General features: G+C 37.0%; 1 protein-coding gene across 2 annotated transcripts in view; it reads left to right on the top strand.

Annotated features, from left to right (window-relative positions):
• pard3ab (par-3 family cell polarity regulator alpha, b) overlaps positions 1 to 23605 on the top strand; it is a 75794-nt gene extending 52189 nt beyond the window's left edge. For both annotated transcript variants that reach the window (XM_079380151.1, XM_079380150.1), the window contains 5 exons: positions 315 to 422; positions 1618 to 1848; positions 18108 to 18225; positions 21090 to 21211; positions 21996 to 23605. In XM_079380151.1, the coding sequence (XP_079236277.1) occupies positions 315 to 422; positions 1618 to 1848; positions 18108 to 18225; positions 21090 to 21211; positions 21996 to 22401 (985 nt within the window). In that variant the 3' untranslated portion in view covers positions 22402 to 23605. The remainder of the gene's footprint in view (positions 1 to 314; positions 423 to 1617; positions 1849 to 18107; positions 18226 to 21089; positions 21212 to 21995) is intronic.
• The last annotated feature ends 1171 nt before the right edge of the window (positions 23606 to 24776 follow it).

The following is a 24776-nucleotide window of genomic DNA, read 5'->3' as shown; positions in this document are numbered from 1 at the left end:
CTTTTTGCGCTCTCTGCTTTGCAGAGTTGCAAAACAGTGATTAGTTTGTTAAATGAATTAGAATAGATGGATTAAGAGCTTTAACGGTGGTTTAATTAGAGCAGACAGGTTTAAGAGCTTTTTTCAGAAGCATAATGTCCATTACAATTGAAGGGACACGTGACTAGTATTTTGAAGCAGTAAGCTTTTGAATGCAACTTACATAAAATGTACTTATATTTTTACTTGTTATTGGGCTTTTGAACAGTTAATCGAGAAGACTGCTGAATTGTCACATACCATTAATTTGTGACATGCATTTGTGTGTGTTTAAGGTTTGGGAAATACCGTAAAGACGAGCGTCTGGATGGTCCGAAGTGGAAGGCAGAGGAAACTCATGTATCGGAGGAAGAGATGCGCAGAATGAGACAAGAACAAGAGAGGTACACACACACACACACACACACACACACACACACAGAGTCAGAGCTAATCTTAACTATCATCAGCCTCTAATCAGAGGCATTTCCTGACACTTTACCATACCCACTTCCTCTAACCTTCTTCCTCAATGATTGTTTCTGTCCTGTTGTTTGTGTCATCATTGTGTTTTGTTAAAGCATTATGATGCTTTTATATTTTGTGTGTGTTTGCAAACTAATGCTTTAGCTAAGCCTAATATGTTTTAGTTGTTTTAAGTTCATCATGTGAATGTTCACCTGCAGGTGTGTGCATGTTCATGTTGTTTTATTAATAATGCCATGTGAACCCCCTCCCGTTTTCCCTTCTGCCCTGCTGAGAAATCCCCACTCTTTCAATCTTTTCCTTAATCTCTCTCTCTCTCTCTCTCTCTCTCTCTCGTACGCACTCATTTATCATCTTGCTTTTGATGGGGGTTAGAAAGGTGTTTCAGTATGTTTTTAGGTCCTTTATGAAGAAACTACTGGTTTCAGGTTTAAAGGGATAGTTCATAAAAAAATAAATTTTGGCATCGTTTACTAGTTTACTAATCTTCATGACTTGCTTCTGTGGAACACAAAAAAACGATTGTTTTTGTCTATACAATTGCAGTCAGTGGGGGAAAAATAAATATTTTTTATTTATATTTTTTCAAAATATCTTTCTTTGTGTTTTTATAAAGTTTCTGTTGTCTTGTATGTATGTATGTATGTATGTGTATATATATGTGTATATATATAATTTTTTTAAATTAAGATGCTACAAATGCTAATAAAATAATGTAATATTAACATTATTTAATTAATATACATATGAATATTTATATATTAATATGATTGTCTATTTATATTGTATATATTATTGTATACAGTGTTGTCAATGCATCAATAAAAACAAACAAAAAAATGCCAGAAATGCTAATAAAATAATTAATATTAATAGCATTAACATTATAACAAGCAGGTGTTTAGGTTAACGCCCAATTGAACTAAATTGAACTTCATTAATTTATACTGGAATAAATCACGTTTTCCTCGCCAGATCAAGACATTTCTTCATTTGTAGTGTTATGTTCATCCGGATCTGTCCATTATTACTTGTCTTTCTGTTGTTTTTTTATTTTTTCTGATTTTTATTTTTAATCTGTGCATATTCCTTTTTTAATGTATGTCTTTGTAGGATCCAGGCTAAAACGCGAGAGATTCGTCAGCGTCAGGCCAGAGAACGAGATTATGCAGAGATCCAGGACTTCAGCCAGTCCACCCTGACCTCACTTCCTCCTGAGGAGCCCCCATATGCCGGCATCGGCTCACTGGAACACGGCGGGTACCACCGGATCCACACGCCTCCAGACTCACCGTACACACACAAACAGAACGCCCGCAACGGACACCCTTCTACAACAGACAGGTATTTACTGTAACAACAATCACTTTTAAATATAATAGTCCTTCCACTTCCTGAGCGATCAATGAGTTAACCTGAGATTCTGAAGTTAAGATGCTCTTCTAAACACTCTCCTTGAGTTGTGTAAGGTGTTGAAAGCATTCTCAAGGGCTTTCATAAAACCCGATTTGTGAGAATGTTTTGTTTGGGTTGTGTCAGAGTTGCATGTTTTCTTGAGACTAAAACAAATACAGGCAGAGAGAGACAGGAAGGCCACTTCCTGTAATAACCCTCAGGGAACAGGAAATGGGTGTCATTCCAGGGAGATGCAGAGAATGGAACTGTGGGAATTATCCTCACAAATCTGCATGGGAAGTGGATCTTAAAGAGGGCACAGTGTGTGGGAGGGTGTGTTTTTATGGGCTTCAGAAGGAAACATTGTGTAGGATTGTGTGTGTGATGTGTTATACAAACCGTATAGCATATATAGTGATCTTATAGCTTCCTGTTTTCTGAGTTTCAGCCAATCAGCTTTATTGCAAGCTGTCAGATCAAACTAGTTGAGACCATGTAGCTAAAACAGCTGTGGACGTCGGAAAAGCCCCTTTCCGATATGCCTGATACGAGAAGATATTGAGACTGATTGAAGCTGTTATTTTATGCCATGATGATGACATTGACATCAGCAGGAAGTCATTCTTTAGTGTCTTTATAATGGTAGGAAAATAACATTATCTTTACTTTTAAGATGCAAATCCTCTTCAACTGTGACAAATGTGAACAGTGTCTTTTACCATTTCCTTTAATATTAATCTTTTAATAATTCTTTGATCAATCACCCTAATTAGAGAGAATGTTCTCACAGTTCAGTGTGGCACTTAAAGTCGGGTTGTTGAACAGAGCATAATGTTTCTTGTTTCTCATTCAGATTTAGTTTTTTGCATCAGCATTATGCACACGACTTTTTTTAATGTAAAGATTTTTGACACATTTATAAAACGTTTCTACTAGCGAGGGTTCCCATAAAGTCATTTCAAGAGGTTTTTTTTTTTCTTTCACATTTTCATTTGGCCCTAAACTAAAGCGAGTCCTTTTTCTTGCTTAAACTTGTATTGTGTAAACACTTGAAATGCACAGTTAGGTCCAGAACATGAGCAATCTAGAGGCATCGGTTGGTCTCTGAACGCTCACAACAATTCCCGATATCAGTTGTGAAAGAGGTTATAGTGGAAACCTTACAATAATAGAATCATTTTTACAATGTCACAGATTTAGCCGGGCACACACTTATACACACATACATACACGCACACACCGTATCTGACCTAGAAATCAGAGTGTTGTAGCATTCTGGCTGTCAGCTTCAGTATGGTTCCAGTAAGTCCCTCAGTGCAGAACGTTTAAGTAAACAAGAAATATCTGTTCAGTCAGCAGAACTTCTTTTTGAAACCTGATAATAGGCTTATACACACACAAACCCAGTTCAAGTCCAGCTGAGGTGTAATGATGATTCTAAGATGCGAAGTAAGGAGTCTCGGGAGAGATATTTGTGCATAGTGAAGGTTTCTATCTCTTTATATATCTGTATATATAATTTGAATGTCTGTGTATGAAGTTTTTGCACTAATGTCTGATGTTTATTTACTTTTTATTACATGCATAAATATGTGTGTGTGTGTGTGTGTGTGTGTGTATTTAAAACTGTCAAAATACACACAAAATGGTGACGAAAAAGAAAAAAATGATTAATTAAATGAAAGACAATGGAATTAAATAAATCTAACAACAGTTAATGAAGCAATGCATGTGGCTCATGTCTGAGGTTGTCAGTTCAATTATAAATCTCTCTCTATGCGGGGTCTCTGTCCACCCACCAGGTTTGATGTGGCTTTGTTAGAACGTGTGTGTTTGTAATCTGTTTAATCTGTGTTCTTGTGATCTGTTGATATGTTTTTTTTTCTTGAATTGCTCAGAGGATTTCATTGTTAATGGAAGGATCAGAGAAAAAAGAGAGGTGTGTGTGAGTGAGAGCGAGACGGGCAGTTTAAATGAATTAAACTCAATCTCTCTTATTCATTTCCACTCATAACCCCTCCTCTCTGAGCTGGGATTTGATTCTCTCCGGTTTTATTAAATTGACTTCTTAGATTTGAGTGAGAGAGCGACAACGTGCACACACACACAACCCGTTTCTGCATATATTTTTTTCTCTGTCGTTATGAGCAAAGATAGCTAAGCCCTTCCTGTTCACATCTGAGCTGATGACCATGGGGCCACTGCCCGTGTCTCTGGTCTCCCACCGCAGCAAAGGAGCCCCTGTGTAATCAACAATCCTCCTGACGTACTTTAGTTGTGTCGGTGTGTGTGTGTGCACTCTTGCTGAGTTGACTGTGAGCCCTGTAGGGAATTTTAAAGAATGAACGTTGCAGAGGCCAATTAAAACAGCCAAACACACACAGAGGGTAAACATCTGACTAATCCCACAGCATTCATGCTGAGAACTCACACACACGCGCGTACACACACAAGTTTAAGCTCATTATCAGCATTCCCTGGCACGCTGCGTGGAAAAAAAAGTGCGGATTAAGAAAAACCAAAGCGTCAGAAACAAACTCGCAGCTCACAGATGGATAAAGAGAGTGTGACACCACTGCTAATTAAAAGAAATAAATGAGTAAAGAGGAGAGCAATGAGTGGTAGCAATTTAGATGTGCCACTGTAAGGAAAAAGGCCACCTCTGTGGTTTGGAAAATAGATTGATTTCAGTTACAAACGGCATATTGAACACTTGATACGCATTTAGTTTTATCTCATGTTGAGTGATAATGTTATGGTTTCTTCCAATGAGGTTTAACAGGATCATCATCGTTTCCCCTCTGAACTCTAGCTGTTTGTGTTGAGAAGACCTTTTGCTTTTGTTTGACTTTTGATTGGCTGTCCTCCATGTGTTGGCCTAGTTCAGTGTTCACACAAAAATGTTTTGTCATCATTTACTCACTCATATGTCAAATTTGAGTTTCTTCCTCTGTGAAACATAAAAGATGGTATTTTGAAGAACGTTGTAAACCAAACGTTGGAGTCCAGTGAACACAGACTGAGGGAATAAATGATGACAGAATTTCATTTTTGAGCAAAAATATTCCTGTAATTAAGATAAGCCAAGTTGCTGAATATTAATAAGTGTTATGTAAAAATTGGTGTTAATATGGTCATTGACAGTTTTCTCAGTGGAAAAAAAAAAACATTTCTGGATCATTGTTCAAGCTTAGATCATTGAGGCCTATGATCAATCAGTTCCAAAAAGAAATACAAAGCCTGTGCTAATTGATGCTTCGCAAAGACCCGCCCCCCTTCGTTACTGTTGCTATGTCCAGCAAACCACGCCTCTCACGCCACACATCATGTTCTCTTCTCACGCAGTGAAAAATACATTGCGCAAAGAGAAAACTGTGCGCACAGACAAGACAGAGCAGGTTACTTTAGGTATGAAAAAAGTCTCAGCTTTCAGATTGTCTTTAAGAAATTCAAGCAATAAATACTGTTTTGTGGCTCTTTAATATGTCGTGACAGATTGCTTTAGCTCTTCAGTTCAAGCAGCATGTGAACTGATCATCTCTTTTCTAATTATAGCACAAAATAAACATGAATGAACATCAGAAGGTTTCTTGTTTCAAACGCAGGGAGATGTCAGTACACACCATTTTTCAAGTTCAAGTCCACCAGCGTTAAAAAATGGCAATCAAACTCTCTGAAAAGGGTCAATTGAAAGAAAACAAGTTGACAAAACGGTTGAATCCATTATTTGGGTAATAATATAACAGCATAAGACAATTATGAGTGGGTTTCTGTAGGCTGCTCATTTTTGTCCATGAACACCACTGGTGTAAAAGCAAAAAATGTATAACCTGTATGACGTTTTAGACCAGTTCAATAATATTAATCAATTAGTCTTTGATGAATTAATTAGTCTTTGGGGAAAAGACATGAACACAACTTGAGGATTGTAAGCATTTGCTAAATGAATTTTAAGGTTCTTAACTATATTGAGTAGAGTACAGAAAGTGTTTGTTTTCCTGTCACTGTCTAGCGCTTCATTAAATCCTACATAGTAAAAGATTAATTAGATTTGTTTTATTTCAGTGTGTTTCTGAGGCAAAAATAGACCTTAACTCTTCCATGAAACAGGCCAAAGTTTAAATATTTGGCTCTGGGTGGAGCTTGTGTTGTGAATGTTACAGCACATCAAATTCTTAGGTCAAGAGCAAAAAAAAAAAAAATCTGTTTTTTGATGCTATATGTGTCTTTCGGGTTTATATTGGAAGTTATTTTATCCATTATCATAACACAGCTGATATTCCAGACCCTGCGGCTCATCCACACACTGCACACATGGTTTGTTTTGGAAAGATCTGCTGAGGGGTCAGTGTGTTTGTAGTAGCTGGTGGTCTGTGGTTTCAGCCACTGAGAGTTTGTGTCTGATTGTGGTCTGATGTTTATAAATGAACAGCAGTGGGGTGACTTTAATGAAGCTCCACAGCGCTGGTGGTTGAACCAGCTCTCATTTGGGCCAAGTTAGATGCTCTAATGATGAATGGATCAAAAGACATTAAACACAATCTAGAGCTACATTACCCTTTTCATGTTGATTTATCTCTGAGACAATTACTAGGATATGTTTTCTCAGTAATTCTCTCTCCCTCACTTTCTTTCTTGTTCTGGCTATAAATGAATGCTCATTTAAAGGAATAATTCAGCCAAAAATGAATATTCTGTCATCATTTATTACCCGTATTCTTCTATGGAACACAAAAGAAAGAATCATCTCTCATGGAAAACTCTGTCTGTGTGCTTGTGTGTCTGTTATTAATGAAAATACTGTGTAATTAACATTTAACAATTGACACAAACAGAAGAAATCTTCCTCTTTCGCTCTGTGAACTCAAACAGGCCTCCCGTAATGTAACTAAATCCTGTATTTTCAATGTTCTCTAATGGATTTAATCTGTCACAACTTCTGATTATTAATTACGAGGCCACACATGCAGACGACAATCCGAGTATAGCGATAAACAGACATTAGCGGATAATAACCATCTGTTAAAAGCTAAATATTCCACTGAGACATCAGATTGTGTATTTTGTGTAATGTGACATATGGTTTCAGATCTTCTCTGCTTCTTATGCTTAACATTTTACTCGCTGGAGACGTGACGTCAAATAGAGGTCGAAAGTTCAGAACCGAGTCAGGGTGACCCAAAAACCAACGTTACCGAGATCCCAGACCTCCTCGATCACCACTATGTCCCTAATTGCTTCTGGGACTGTCTCTGTAGCTTTTATTAGAAAGCAATTGCTAAAGGAGGTATGTGGCCTGTTTATACCTGGTAGCAACATACTGTTTTTTGCTTCCCAGTTATTATCTATATATATCATTTTAATTTGACATCATCTGATGAGCATTTTCTAACGGTTAATACAAGGTGCAAACATGGCCTAAGAGAGATGCTTTGCAGTGTTTCTGGAATAGGGGTGGGTTTGTTGACTTATTAGAAACTAGAGAATGATTATTGGAGAAAGGTAGAATATGATCGGTAGCATGTTGGACTCAAACCTGGATCACTGTGCCACCGCTCTGACAGTGTTTGGAGTTTTTCCTTTACAGTGTGCAATATTTTTGCTGCATGTGAAATGATGGTTTGTCAGCTCTGTGTGTGAGAGAGAGTGAATCGAAGAGTTCCTCTGAATTGAGTGGATGCCCTTTTTCTGACCCCTCAACAAGATGACCTACTTTTCTGACAGAACATTGTTCTTCTGTCGTGAACGCGCCTCTCCTTTCCCTGCCTTTTTCCTCTGTTTCTTTCAGGATATAGTTTCCCTGTATGTAGGCTGCTTTCTCGGTGCATTTAGCATTCTATAATTAAGAATCAAGTTTGTGTGTGGTTTGTTCTCCTCTTTCTTATTCTAGGGTGTCAGGTGCGACCGTTTGATCTTTTGCAAAACACACCAGGTTTAAACGTGTAGAAGAATTTGAAGCAACTAAAACCTAGTGAGCTGCCTTTTTTTATAGCAGTCAGAGGTTTTTCGTTAAACCACGTTCAGCTGCAGACAGTTTTACTGGCGATAGGCAACTTCATATTTCAGAGAGAAGAAGTGACTCCAGTGTGACATTAAAAATGGCCCCCTGCGTGCACGACTACATGTTCAGATTTAATTGGTTCTGTTGTCGGCGTTCACGCTCAGTCACGCTGTGAGCTCTGCGTGTGCTTGTGCGTTTATAAGACATTAGCTTAGAAATATTATCTCACTGTCTGTGTTGTTAATGGCTGCTGTAGAACGTGTCACTCAGATGAATGAGTCATTAGGAGTTTATATTCGAACGCTGTAACTCATAATCATGACTTGAATATAAATATGAGCTGATTTTGTCAGAAGCACTTGGTAGGAGTTTCCTCAGCCTGTGTGTGACAGTTAACAGGGTGTTTTCTGTAGGTCTCTTCACACTAGCACATGACCTGACTGACACGTGGAAAGGTACAGTGAAGTGTGCAAGGTGTTGCTAACAGGCCGGCTGCTGGAGTTACAGGAAGAACAGTGTGCCAATTAGAGCATTCATAGCAACAGATCTCTCTCACACACACTCACACCTACTCAATCTCTCCTGTGAAGACATTAGCCCTGTTCCAAACCCTAGCAAGCTGCCTACTTTGACATTATGCAACTTTCTAAGATGCTAAGATTTTGGCTCAAATTTAAGGCAGTGTTGCATGCAGGTAAAGTAAAAGGCATTCCCAGAATGCAATAGGAGTGGGTTTGTTGACTTTTATCTCTTTATTTGAAACTAGAGAATGGTTAATGGAGAAAGATAGGACAGGGATCGGTACATGTTGCAGGTTGAACTCAAACCTCCATCAACCACATTAGTACCATGGCTTAATGTGTCAGGAACTTAATGTTAAATTCGGACGTGAATTGAGAATGCTTTTAAAATTTCAATCCAAATCCTGAATTGGAATTAATTTAGTATGCATGAACTACACTTTATTTCAATTTAACTTAAAGAAAATGAAATTAAAATCCATGTAATCCCATTAATTACCAAGAAAAATTATTTTTTGTCAAGAAAAACTTTAAAGTTGCACGTTTTATTGTCCTTGCAGATTTATAGATCATTGTGGGAAGAACTTTATTACCCTTTTACCAGAATGCCATTAAAGTCAGCATGAAATAAAATCTCACCCTGTTTATTTTACAAATCCTTGTTGTTGGTTTTATTGCAAATGGTTCATCTGTGTAATTATTCTGACCTCATAATTTTGAAACTAACTTGATTTTCCAGTGAAACAACAGACTTCTTTCTCTGCTTCTCCGATCTTTTAGTCCATTTAAACTCACATTTATTTGCCTCTGTTTTTGAGTGCAACATAAACGTTGCAAGATTTAGTCAACAAATACTGCATAGAACCTTTTGTTTTTTTTTGAGGATCTGTTACACTCAGATTTGTCAATTCCGATACGTTCTGTTGCCACTTACATTTCATTTCGACTTTTCAAATTTTCTTTTAATTGAATTTTGTAAATTCCATATCCAAATTCAAATTGCTTTCAGTGTGAATGCTCTTTTAGACGACTGTGCCATTAACTTAGAAATATATAAACTCCAAACTCTATTGAAGTTAACCATTGCCTAAAGAAATCATAGATGTTTAGAACAAAGCTTACTTTTTTACCTAATACTTTTTTTATTACTGCATTCACTTTGCATCTGTTTGTCTTGCTTTCTTTAGTGTTGAGCCTCATGTTGACATGCTTAGTTTACACGTCTGTGTCGTAGACATATACATGTTTCTGTATATAAACCCCCCTTCCAATGTTAAGGCACTGATCGGCAAAGCAGATCTAATGATCAGAATGGGGAATCACTCTGCTGCTATCGATCTGACACGCACACATCTCACACATGATTGTGTTAGCAGAAGTAATGAGAAATCAATAAGTACTGACTCCCTTAAATGCACAGGATTAATACTATTAGGAGTCAGTATGCAGCAGTACACACACACACACACACAAACACGCACTCCTTGCCCGTAAACCGCCAGTCCATTAGCCTTATCTTTTGGTCACATTAATGAAAGCTCTTCACCCACAATGCACCCTGGCAACCACACCACACACATCTGCTCACCTATGCCTGTCTGTAACCATGGGAACCACACACCCTTCACTCACATTATTCCTGTAACCATGGCAACCACATGTAAACTACTGTATGATGCCAGTGTGAAATTTACATGATATGGTATTATATGGTATTCCTAGATGCATGTTGGAATCTCATGAAAATCATGTGCATTTCATATAACTTGTAAATAGCATTGTAAAATCCAATAATATTACCATGGCACACTGTCAATTTGTATGTCAGACTTTCTTTGTGTTTTAGGGTGACCATATTGGTGTTTTCAAAAAAAAAAAAAGTTAAAAAGAGTTATTACTTTTTAATGGTAAAAAAAAGAATTTTTCACTAGGTTCTGCCAATATACTTTATATGTAATTTTTTTTTTAAATGTATTATGTAGAAATTACCATGAAATTATATTTATAAATGTATAAAATAAGTAAGCTATAGGTAACTCTTAATTTAAGGTTCTTAATTTAGTTAATTTAGCTTCCAAATCTACTTGCAAATTGCTGTTAGTGTGAATGCTTTTTTAAACTACTAGCTCACAAACTCACTTTTAACCCTTAAATGCATACCTCGGCTCTTTAGTGTATAGGGTTGCTAGAGACCCGAGGTATGTAAATGTGTAAGTATTTTTTCCTGCTCAATTATATTTACATATCTGATGACTCAATATGTGCAATGCATCTTTTTTCCTCGAGGTGGCACTGTTTGATACACAATGATGTCGTGTTTCACTCATAATTACCGCAGGCATAAAACAAACGAATATCATCAGCAAAAATTTAACTGGTTTGAATGTCTTTACTGCAGAGCAATTACTATACGTAATGAAATATGAATGTCACTGTCATTTGATGCTGGATGTGGTGAATAAGCTGCCAGTGATCAAAATATTGAATATGATTGAAAACGATAGTTTTGAGAATATGGTTGAGACCGTGAACATGAGCCAGAAGTGCGCTCTGACAATGACAGCGATAGTAAAATCATCTGCTCAAATTGAACCCTTTTAAGTTTCAAAAGGTAACGAAATATGGTTTATTTTGTTCTTCTGTAAAGAGTTTTTTGCTATTGCAGCAGTTAGAGATCGGGTTGCTAAAGACCCGAATATGTAATAATGATTGGCGAAACATTCATGCATTTAAGGGTTAAGCTATTGTGATCCTCATTGGGATGAAAGCATGGAAATTTTGTGTAATTTTACATTTTACATTCACATTTCAGTCAGCTGTACCTAAAACTGCACCGAGTGAGGTGTTTTTCGCTCTTGTAATCTGTTAATACAAGTTTATGCGATATGTGAATGTGGTGGTACACTTGCTGAAATTAATCATTAAATGGTAATTGACCAATAGTGTGCTGGCATTGTACATAATCTACCAATTGTGCCATGTGAGGAGGTGGGATCTAGAAAAAGCGGTCAAAGCAATACAAATACACAGAAGGTATAAGGCCTTTAGAGGGCAATAGGAAAACAAAGCCAAAACCCGGATATTTCAGGCAATTTAGAATTCCTGTCTGTTTGTATATTCAGGTGTGTGTGTGTGTCCATTGAGCATTGTATACTTGATAGTTGCCTGGTCTGGGGGTTTCCTGCTGACTTTAGTCCAGTCAGGGTGAAAGAAGGGCAGCTATGTTTTCTCTGCTCTTTCTCAGTCTCTCAGACACATCAGGAAGCAGCGTTGATGGACGTATTTGCGGAAATGTCATTTCTCTTGCTCCTAAAGATCATATTGTCCCCCAGAGGACGTATAAGTATACTAATATGAGAGTAATTCACACTGGAGGGAATTTTCGGTTATAATCATTGAATTCTTTTCAAATGTAATTACATTTTCTAGTCAGGGTTTTTTTTTAGAAGCAGTCCACCTCCTTCCCATTTTAATACCACTTGCATCATTATTGCTTGTAGTATTAAGTATTAAATTTTAAGGTGTCATTGACATTTGTGCTACAAATATTGTGCTACCTCAAATTGGGCAGCTTTTTTGAGGAAAGGTGCGCTACTTTTTTAGTCACTTTGGGGTTTAACACATACAAAACAGTGTGGATCAAAGAATATTACACTTACAGAAACATACTATGGCAGTATGCCTTTGTACATTATTAGAATGCAAATCATATTAGAATGATTTATGAAAAATCATGTGACACATAAGACTAGAGTAATGGCTTCTAAAAATTACAAAATAACTTACAAATAACTTAATAACTAAAAACTTTTTTTTTAATTGTAAAATTTTTCCCACATTTTTAGTGTTATTTTTATATTAAATGCAGCCTTGGTGAGCATAAGTGACTTATTTCAAAAACATAGAAAGACAAAAAATCGCAGTTATTCCAAACTTTTGACCATTAGTGTTTGTAGGTCTGTGTGGATGAACAAAATGGCCTCTGTGGGTTTATAAAAAATGTTTTTCTTCATATGCTATTTGTTGTGGTGACTGTATTGGTGTTTATTGTGTTTCTTTGATGGTTTCCAACTGTCTAAGTCTGTATATTCTCATTTTTTACTGTCTGTGGTTTTAAAAAAAAACACACGAAGATGCAAACTCATCCTGAACCTGTTTTTGATTTATTTGCTAATTGGACATAAAGTGAGTGGTTCCTGCAAGTGTTCACAGATCAGAAACACACACGTAAACATTCTTCTATCTTCAAAGGTGAAGTCTGTCTGCCACTTTGCTACGCAGTGTCTCATGGGAGCTGAACCCCACTGCCTCCAACGGTGCTGAAATCAATCATAACTGTTTATCCACACACACACACACACACACAGGTCTCTGTGACTCTGTGCGCAAAGGCCTCTTGAGCCGTTTACAAGACAGATCCCACACAAGCCTAAACTGCACCTCTGGACCTCGACCATCTGTGTGTTTGTGTGCGAGTGTATTTATGTGAAGGTCGTTTTTTGATGTGACTTAAACTCAAGGCTCAATGGGCCACTAGAGCCATTCCTCACACACTGCCTGAAGAGTTTATGCTCCCGTATGTTTCAAATTAGCAGCGCATCTGACATAAACACAACACCATCATTTAAACAGATACTCACTATAACCTTCAAACCCCTTTAAAGATGTTTTCCTACTGTGTCAACGAACATCGATCTCGACACGTAACTCGACTCTCTGAAAGTCATATGCGGAGTTAAACGCCTTAATAAAACTAAGTGGTTTATTTCAGAGTGCTGTACGGTGTAGAACCACAATTAAAGCCTTGACAGCTCTAACATTACCAAGAGTTAATGACTTAACAATAGTTAATTGAAGCTGTCAGTATTGAAATACAACTTCATGTGCTTGCATGTTTAAACGTAAGGGAGGAAATGTAAGAAAATTAACTAAAAAAGTCTGCGATGGGTGTATTGTAATGTTTTCTAAAGTCATCCCTTGTGCTTACCATGGCTTCATTTATTGGATTAGAAAATTCATCAATGTAAAAGCTGCTTGAACAATATAAATATTCAAACAGAATCCCTGTTTGATGTATCTAGTGTGTGTGTGTAAGCTGGTCTGCATTGTAAAATTGTTTGCCACAGTCTTGGCGCCTGTTTTGTTTTTATTTTTTTTCTTCATGTCTACATGTCACCTCGCTCAGCAGAACAGTTAGCTGGCAGGACTTTATGCCTGTTCTCAGTTTACAGTGAGCGCAAATACACACATGCACAGCTTGCAGTGAGATATGCATCTGTTTGTGTTTAAGTGTGTATCAGTGGCTATATTCCCATACAGTAATGTCTGCACATATTGTTTGTTTTACTCAAGAGATTGAGAGAGACCCATTAGCTGTGAATTGCGGAAAAGCTTTGCAAGGAGTTTAGATGTAGACAGTATAACTAATAGAATAAAAAGCTAAGAATAAAAAAACATTATCAGGGTAATGGTCTGTGTATATGTCACGATATAGTTTTTATGTTTTAGTCATTTGTGCTGAATTGTTTATATTTGTTTGAAATAAGTTTGTAGTAAGATTTTTATAATATTCTTTCTGTTGTTGCTTGTATCCACATTTTAAAGTGACTGTGAATATTGACCAATATTGACATCAGTATGTGAATACAGATAACTAAAATATTTATATGCAACGTTTATGATATAGCCAGTAACCTGGCATAGAGAAGGTGTACTGTTTCAAATGGGGGAAGAAACAAGACTTCTAATCTAGCTTCAAATATCAGCCTAATGCCAGTAATTTAAACAAAAAATAATTATGATTTTGATCATTACTGATGTGATTATTGATATTTTGTATGTCTATAGTGAATGCTTTGTTTTTATGCTTTTATGTTTATCTTCCTCACAAGGTGTTGAGTGCACAGCAGCATTTGTGACACTCTTTCCATTTGTGCACTTACAGCAAGCATTGAACTGCCCAAAATAATGTGGTCTGTCCATTTCAGCAGGAAAGCATGGTTACCACGGCGATAGTGACTCTTATATGCTCTAATGGCGACTGGAGGTCTTTTAAAGTACATTAAAACTGACATTATCACAATTCCTGACATCACATGCACACTGTTCTCAGAACAAATTATGAGCTGTGATGAGACCATATGTCTCCAAATCTCCTTTCACAAGCTAGAAGCTATTTACATATTGATATTAGATGCTGCATTATATGCTCGGGCGGAACATTCATTCCTTTTATGAAGAGATCTGTCAGAGAGAAAGGTTTTATCTGCTCATATCTATCTTTTTGTGTATCAGTGGTTTTAAAAGCTTTGCTGCATGACTGTACGCAGAGACTTTGCATCCTCTAGATGAGCCATTTCGGTAATGAGTCCTGCAGATCATACCAGTCATTATAATCAGACTTCTATATGCACTGGGCGAATGCTTGATGAGGCTGTGAAAGGATGAATGCAGTATGAGGCTGTGAGAGGGTGATTTCTAAATGTGACTATGAGAGAGTGAAAGCTAGAAGAGGCTGTGAGAGGGTGAATGCTAGATGAGACCATGAGAGTATAAATTCTAAATGAGACTGTGAGAGGATGAATTCTAGAAGAGGCTGTGAGAGGATTAATTCTAGATGAGACTGAATGTCAGATGAGGTGGTGAGAGGAAGAATGTCTAATGATGCTGTGAGAGGAAAAAATCTAGATGAGAACGTGAGGGGAGGAATGTCAGATGAGGCTGTGAGAGGATGAATGCCAGATGAGGCTCTGAGAGGATGAATGTCAGATGGTGTGTTACACTGGGTTGGCCTTTTAATCATATAAACGATGAATTTACAGTGAAGTGCACTTTTGATTGTGACGCACTTTCTTGACCACAAAATGGCAGCCCTTATAGAGAGCTGGAGAAAAATAATGGGCTAAATTAACAACAAGTGCCCACATAAACGTGTGTTTACCTGTGAAAAGTCCTTTTAAACATATCTGGTTTCATCCCTTCTCACTCCTAACTCTCTTTTCTGTTCATTTAAAGTAATAAAAGAGACAAGTTATTACTACGTTGTCATTTTCATCCATGCTTGGTGTGTATTGATTACTTTGACCTGATTCTGGTGCTTTGAGCTCACAGCTGTTAGATAAAAATGCCAGGAGAATGTGGAACGCTGTTGAAAGTGATGCTCTTTAAAGGGGATACTCCATCCAAAATGAAAAGTCTATCATTTGCTCACCCTTATGTTCTTCCAAACTTATAAAAAAGAAGAGATTTTGAGAAATGTCTCAGTGTTTTTGTCTATACAGTGGATCCAGTGTTGCTTGGTTCCCAGCGTTCTTCAAAATAGCTTTTTTTGTGTTCCACAGAAGTTTTGGGTGGAATATCCCTTTAAGAGGGTCTGTTTTCTTAATTCTACTTTTGAATCTCATACACCTTTACCTCAATATATAAAATGCCTTTAATAGAAGCTAATTATTATAAACACAGACTAACTCGAAGTCAAATCATTAAAGCTCCTAAAAGAGAACTTCATGCATTTTTATAATAATGTATGAATCATTTTTACCTTTGAAGATGTCACCAAAGTTAGATTTTTTTCAGATTTACCTGACCCCTCTGGCTGTAATTTTAGTCTATTTTTATACATTTTGAATTAGTTTTAAGCATTTAATCATAGGTACACACAAATGTACATTGCAGTCATTCATAACACACACAATAGATCTACTGTGAAAGCCGTTTGCTCTCGAGTTCAGAAATAGATCACTTTTATTATGATAAAGAAACTAGTTATATGGGCAAACACACTTGAGGAATGTTGCATTTTCATAACTATATTGGATTTTCTGGCTTTGTGTCATGCTTTCGTAATTATTTTATGGTTGTCCGTCAGATTTAAAGTATTGAATGGACTACTGAGTGTTGTTTTGTAAGTTTGTAAAGTAACAAACCTTTCTACTCAAACATGACCGCTAAATAAGCTCCTCTATGTGTCATGAGTGAATGTGTGTGTAATTCCGGTGAGTCTCTCGGTCTGATCTGAGAGTTATGCCACTGTTTTAAATGGCTCCAGCTGTTGGCAGTGAAATAAGTAATCTCATGATGGGGTCAGAGGGACATCCTGTCTGGCTTATGCTGTATGCATGTGCGCACTCGCCCTGGTAAAAAAAGAAATATGTCAGAACAGAACAAATTTGTTCAAGTCAATGCAGCTGACAATGGAAATGTAATTTCACACAGGTACTGTTACTGCCGTGTCAGCACATACACACACACACACTCACGCTGGCTTTCTTTGTTCATCTGGGCATTGTAATGCATTTAGATGTTGCAAGGTTATTCTTTTAGCCTTTCAGGAAACATTACAGCAGTTCTTCATTGATTCTCTTATTAGATTAAATGGCTCCATGGTGTTGATGTATTTGTGTGTTTTTGATGAGTTTGTATTGATTGGTGTATGTTGTAGATCAGGTCTAAGTGTTTTAATGGCAAGAGAAACAGTTCAGTTGTGGTTTTAGAACGAATGTTTGACCTATATGTATTTTTATGTGCATGTGTCAGTGGCGCCGCTGAGCCGATGCTGAATCTGCACCGCCACGGCAAATGTGAGAAATTATTTTTCTGTTGTGAGTTTGCAATCTGAAATGTGATGGGATACAAAGGCGTGGATGCTGCGAAATTATGTTAAGCATTGCTGGACTCAAAAACAACCCTATATCGTGACTAGTTTATTCTGACTTACAAACAAATGACTCTTATAAGCCAGTTCTTTTAAGAAATTGCACAGAAGGACTCTCACGTTACAGCTGATTTGATTTAAGTTTGTAAAATGAATCACTTATCCCAAATATGTCAAAGCGATAGATAGATAGATAGATAGATAGATAGATAGATAGATAGATAGATAGATAGATAGACAAACTACACACGTGTGTGTGTGTGTGGTTAAAGATCCATCTATATATAGTTATAGTTATTTTTTAACTAGATATATACTGTATATACATAAGCATAAATATATATTTAAAAAAATATACAAATATAGAAGATAAAACAAGGAGTTGTAAATAAAACAAAGGTTATTGGTGCACAGTTAACAAGAAAATGTTCAAATGTTTTTCTGTAATTATTTGTGAAATTACTAGTAAACATTGTTCTACACCATTTCTATATATATTTATATTCATATTAGGGACACATGCATGTTTTCGGATTAGTCTGCGTTCTTAAATTATCTCTAGTCATCTCCTGTGACAAAGTTTATACTGCATCTGTGTGTTTTAAACTGGACATCTGCTCATGTGTTAAAAGCCCCAGTTGCTGTCTTCTATATCGTAAACACTCAACATGTGATTATGGAATTTTAATAAGAGGAAATCTGTCTGGTTCTTTCTCACACATGCACGTCTGTACTGTAATATAAACTGCCACTTGTCCGTTTCTGGTGAATTCTGCAGCAGGCTTTCCTCATCTGATCTTGTGGAGTGTAGGAGAGGCCGTGTTTGTTGCCCATTTAGGTATCTGGACCATCTGTGCACTGTGTGTGACACCTTGACCTTTGTTCTCGTAAAGGTAGTGGAGCATAACTAGGTGACCTTTTACACAGGGTCGCACTTCCAACACCTGTCATTCCGGAGAGTATAGAATCAAAGGGATTATGATGTAATGTTCTAATGTGTCATCATGTGCCCTCTTCCTCCTGTTCCTAACAGGCTGACGCCCAGCAACCACGACCGAATCCAGCGCTTACGCCAGGAGTTCCAGCAGGTCCGGCAGGAAGAGGCAGAGCCAGATGATCGCCACCGCACCTACAGCTTGGAGCAGCCCTGGGTGAGTGTGTGAGCTGTGTATATGCACCCATGATCACTGGACGTACGCCCCATGCTCTCTGGGAGCTCCCAGGAAGGATAAGACTAAGTCCAAGGACTGGGGCGGTTATGTATACGACCTCCAGGAACAGGCTAATGCTAACCGCTAACCTGAGACCACTGCATGCAGGAGCATGTCACCTCTGACACTGACATTATCCGCTAACAATGCTAACATCACCATGTGTTCATCCATCTGGACTGTTCCCCCATCCATTCATCTGTTCTACCATATCACCGCTGCCATGACTTCAGCAGATCATGAATTAAGGCAAGAACTACGATTGGCTGAATGTATGTGTGCAAGATGAAAGAGTGTGTGTGTGTGTGTCTGAGATTAAAAATCAATGTTTTTAGACTGAAATTGTTTAGTATTTAAGATATCGAATTTGAATCCAGATCATTCGAATCTGGATTGAGTGTGAACTCAATATGATGATCTGAATTTAGGAAAATTTAAACCTCTTTTGCCTATAAAATGAAGCAGAAAGTCCTAATACAGGGATAGTTCACCCAAAAATTAAAATTCGGTCATGATTTACTCATGTTGTTCCAAATATGCATGACTTTGTTTCTGTGGGATACAAAATAAGATTTTTTATTTTTTTTTCCACACAATGAAAATCATTTGTTTTGGACCCTATTTAACCTTCCCTATCCTAGTACAAGCATTCCTAAAATACCTACTTTTTTTGTTCCACAGAAGAAAGTAAACGATGACTGAATATAAATTTTTTGGTAAACTATAATTTCAGGATCTCTTCTGTGTGTTTTTAACATATTCTTTTGTAATCATCTTTCCAGGGAGAGAGTTGCGATGAACTGTTACACGGTGTTATGTGTATTTTCCTTAATGTAAATTTCTCTTTTTAAATTTTTCATTCACTCAGCTTTAATGTATGGAATTATTTTTGTTGTTTTGTTTTGTAATGGTAGTGATTATGTAACTATATTAAATGTCTTTTTCCTTCCCCTTTTTCGTCCCCAAATTTTCCCTAGTCTTCAAATGTCCAAAACCCCCATGATAAACTTAAGTCCTTTTTTTTACTCTGCCTAAAAACCTTTTTTGTAAAACAAAAGGCAACAGAATAAAGATGGGTGGTTTGCTTTAATGAGTCAGTTTTGTTTCTGTAGCTGAATCAAATCCAATTCAGGTGTTTCAAACACGTCCATCATTTCTTCATGGAATTTTATTCTCAGAGAGATGAGGTGAGAATAAATAGAAAAAAATCCACTTTTTTCTGATCACTAACCATTTTTCGTGAGTGTTTGTGTGCCAGCATTAACATCATCGCTTGTTATAAATCTCATACCGTTACTGAACTCATACCAGAAATTTAATGCCATAATCTGTTTAGCAAACAAATGGTACGTTCCTGTGACACTGATGTTGTTTTAGGCAGTGAAGTGTGCTTGCGTGTTAATGAACTGGGCTAAATGACCCAGCTCCACACATCCTTCATCCTTCAACACCTCTGTCTCCACAGCAACATGGCTGGCAAGCTGTGTCAATCAATCCCAGCATGCTGTTCTCCTTCATTAGAGTTAATGGAATTCTCCGTGTGGATCGGCTCTTGATTGAGCATGCTTGGGACAGCATTCATCTGTTTGACTGAGCGTGACGAGAGCAGGGAACTCAATGTAAATGTTGCCATAAAAGAAATGGATTCTTATGGGTCATGAGCAATTTACCGCAGTTACACTGTTCTGAGTATGGAACAAAGCTGTCAGTGTGTGTGTGAGAGAGAGAGAGGTGGTGTTAAATGAGTCTTTTATTGTTTATAATTACACCCTTATGTTCTGTGCCGACCAAGTGTAAATGTGTGTATGATTTTTTTTAATGAATTACATTAGAGAAGTGCTTCATTATGTTATCACCGCAAATCCCCTCACCATAAAATGAACTAACATTCACTTAATGTTCATAGCATTCACCTAACATCCAGCTAACATTAATCTAACATTCATCTAACGTCTGCTGTGTGTCCGCATTCCAGCCTCTCCTTTGTGTCCATAATGTATGTTAGATGAGCTTCTATAGCTCAACTGGTAGAGCATGTCGCTAGCAACGCCAAGGTCATGAGTTTGATTTCCACGGATCATATAAACTGATGAACATAAACCTTGAATGCACTCTAAATCACTGGATCGTAGAGGAATAAAACTAGAACCACTGGACATAAAAATATTTTATAATATATTTTAAACATAATTTTATTATAAATAATATTTTAATGGATGTACATTTTGATAATATTTTTTAAATATACTTATATTTTTTAGAATATACTTAAATTTTAATTTAATTAAAACCAGAAAAATCTGACATTTACCTGTACTCAAGTTTTTGTTTTCATTTGCATATTGTGCATTGGCAATTATTGTCAAGCAGAATATAGAGATAAATAGTTCCTGAAATAATTGCTTGTCTTTTTAATGATGTGGTCATTTGAATAACGGGTAATATTTTTTATAATAATTATTGAGGACCATAATGTAGCTGTAATTTTGTTATGAAGAGTAATAACTAACTCCATGAATATTTTATGGGTTATAATCTACTCTAATGGTTTCATTAACAGCAGTAATGCGCCAAAGGTCATAGGACTGGTAATAATGTCAGATTCAAACACACATTTCTGCACAAATGTCACAGACCTCTACACAAAAACACCTCCGAATCCTGGTAAGTGCTTAGTTTGTGTGTCTGTATGTTCATAATGATCTTTCCAGAACTCAAATTCTCTCTCCTCTAAATTTGTCTCTACTCAGTTTTTACCTGTTTGTTTTAGTTTGACCTGTTAATAACTCCTGTCTGTGTTACAGTCCAACTGCAGCTCGCAGACATCATCTGGCCGTCATTCAGTGTCTGTGGAGGTGCAGGTACAGAGGCAGGAAGCCAGAGATGCTTTCACACATGCTCAGAGACAGTACAGCTCTCTGCCACGGTATGGGAGTTTGTGAAATGTAACACAATGGTGCTGTTATTTATTGAGTAAAACATTTAAACAATCTCATAAAATGTTGTCTATTTACTATGAGAACAACAACACTACTGTTCAAAAATTGTTATTTGAAATAAAATAAAATGAACATTAAAATAAAAGAAAATATGAAAAATATATATTTTTTGTTTAACTTGAAATAAATAGATTTATTATAAAAGAACCAAAAGCTAATCAAAATGACAAAAAAACATTTCTAAAACTAACTAAAATGAAAATGAACAATTAAATGCAAATAAAAAAGAAACAATTAAATGCCATTACTGGAATAACTTGCACTTTAAATTATATTAATATAGTAGACTGTTATTTTAAATTGTATTAATGTTTCACTATATTTGTATAAATAAAAAAATCATGTTTACTGTATTTTGATCAAACGAATGCAGACATAGTGAGCATAAGAGACTTCTTTTGAAAATAATGAAAAAAAACTTTTGAATAGTAGTGTATATTTGAATATTAATATAAAATAATTCAGTTTGAACAACTTTTCTCTTTAAGCAAAATAGGGAAAAAATAAGTAAATAAAATTTCATCCAGTAAAATTCATCTTCCTAATACTTAATAAACAAAGGAATTGGCTCGATTTTATCAATTTTGTGCGGTTTTGATGGACTGTGATGTAAACTAGAAGATACTGGCAAATAAAATAAAAAATGATATGTCCCAGCCCTACTTCCTGTTTCAGTAGGAATAAACCCTACCCATTTCTCCCTGTGTGTAGCCACCCTCGTAAGATGCCCACCCCGGCCTCAGAGAGCGAGTGGGAGAGGACGTGTCCAGCAGGAGACGGATTCCAGGCAGCTAAAGACAGCGGCCGTTATTCCAGTTACCAGGGACCTCGTTCTGTCCCACGCACCGTTCCTCGTCCTGGATGCAGGAATGGCCTCTCCGCTCCCCCAGCATCCAGCAGTTCCTCAGTGGGTGGTGGCTATAATGCACGTGTCCTCCTGGAGGCCCAGGAGCTCCTGCGACAGGAACAGAGACGCAGGGAACAGGAAATGAAAGGAAGAGGCCCGTCAATTCGATTGGACTACGAATCCCAGGATTCCAAAGGACCTTCCCCTTCCCAGGTTGTCCGGCTCAGCCGCATACACACACCTGAGAAAACACGCCCGTTTTTGTCATGAGATGAAAAGGGAGTCCCTTTTCTCCTGTTTTTCAAAGAGGCAAAAGGCTCACAGATACAAACGTTTATTTGTGTGCCAGTTGTACACAGACTCCCAGAGTGCCTTTTCTTTGAGGTCACATTGGCCCCACCCAATCTGACGGCTCATTGGTGTGTCCAGAGGCAAGAAGTCTCTTGATTCGCTGTGAAGATCTTCATGCTCTGACAATCAGCCTGACACTGACCTGTTCTTCTGTAGAACCACGTAGAACTCGATCAAAATGAGCAGTTTCCTGCTTTGCACAGGTTTTGATGAAGTTTTGTGACGTAGAGATTTTTTTTTTTTTTTTTTTTTTTACTAAGATTTATCAGATGAATTCTTACACATCAGGTAAAATTGTCAGTTAAACGTGTATTTGATGTCACTAGTAGGGGGGGAAAAAAGTGAGACTGAGTACAGGTGGCCCAGCAAAACTAGCGACGCCACTGGATGTAGTCACATGTTTAAAGAACTCAACAAATCTAGGTACAAAACACACAGTCAGAGTGACGGACTCCTGGGAACTCAGCGAAAAGAGAAAATCCCAAAAATGCAATGGAAAAGAAGGAAAGGAAATGGGGTCACAGATAGCAGGTCATTAATTGATGCTCCTCATTAAATTTTCAGAACTCTTTCGCACACAGACACAGAACCCACAACCCACTGCTGCCTGCCAGGTGTGTGTGTGTGTGAGAGTTCCTGTCTCCCAGATGACCCACACTGAATTTTTCATCACACACACCAGCTGCCCCTATATTGACAGGTCATAGCACAGACAAAAAGATTGTCTTCCGTCTCCCTTAAACGTGCATAAATGCACACACACAGAGGCTGTGTTTGGAATACCACACTAGCACTACTACATCTATCTATCTATAAAATATGTAAAAATATCAAATATATATAGCTTGGAAGTAATTAAATGTGTATCTTTTTTCCCCCATGTGTGATTATACACATGTAGGGAGAGTGTGAGCTTAAAAATAATTAAGTATATATAATATAATGAGGGAGCAAGAGAGAGTGAGCTTAAAATAGTTATATACTAATTTTTTTAAAATTAATTCTATATTTGTGTGTATATATATATAATAGTAATAATAGTCCAGTTTTAAGAAACTCTCATCTTTCATATATATTAGTGCTGTCAAACGATTAATCGCATCCAAAATAAAAGTTTTTGTTTACATAATGTGTGTGTGTTCTCTGTATATTTATTATGTATATATAAATGCACACGATACAGTACATATTTTGAAAATATTTATGTGTTTACATGTATATATTTATATACATATAATCTGTTATAAATATATTTAATATATAAACATGGCATATTTTTCTTAAATATATGCATACATGTGTGTGTATTTATATATACATAATAAATATACAAATTGTTTTTATTTTGGATGCGATTAATCGTTTGACAACACTAATATATGTATGTGTGTGTATGTGTGTATATATATATAATATATATATATATATATATATATACACACACACATATACATATGTGTATGTGTGTATATTTGAATAGTATGCAGTGTTTTAAAATTCCATTTCCAAAAACAGCCACACACCATTCTTTAAATAGATGGACAGATGGATGGACTTTATTGATTATTTAAGTAGAAAGTCTTGAACTACTCACGTTCTTATAGCCAGTACTGGAAGGGTCACTGAAGCCCGCCTCTTTCCATATCAGCTCCGCCCCTAACGGCTGCAGAGATGGTGAATCTACATGACACTTTGAGATGTCAAACTAGAACTTTGAATCTGTGGAAGTTCTGGGCTTTGAATCAAGGGCTCCCGTTGAGCTGAGACACTCTGAGACTGGAGTGTAAGAGGCTAGGTCAGCGCTGTGTGTGTGTGCGTGTGTGTACGTGCGCGGGGGCAGTGCCATATGAGCCAGCCGATGCTCGTTTGACACATAACAGTGGGACACATGGTGCGCAACACACTCTACTGCCCAGGCACAGATGGTTGGGTGCGTTTGGTGTGTGTGTGTGAGGATATCAAGAGGATAACATGAAAAGAGCTTCAGTACGACACGACTAAACAATCAAGACATTTCGGTTTTTGTCGTCTTTGTTCCTCCGTATCTAGTATGGAAATTAGCTTGTGATCTTGCCCTGCTCATCCTGTTTTGTACATTTGTCTTCTTTTTAACCTTTTCAAATGAACAAAACCTCTTTTGCACCTTTTTAAATGTCAGATTTACAGATTGTAACAATTTTAATGAAGAAGCATTAAATATGTGGAGCCTTTGACACAGATTCTTTTATTTATGTTTGTATCCTAGCAACAGTCTCTATATGCTGTTCTAAAAGGTCAGAGGTCATGAGCGGGCA

The sequence above is a fragment of the Barbus barbus genome (genome assembly GCF_936440315.1).
Source record: "Barbus barbus genome assembly, chromosome: 26".
Classification (NCBI taxonomy): domain Eukaryota; kingdom Metazoa; phylum Chordata; class Actinopteri; order Cypriniformes; family Cyprinidae; genus Barbus; species Barbus barbus.
Note: the sequence above shows the minus strand (reverse complement) of the source record. Positions and strands in the feature narration are given on the sequence as shown.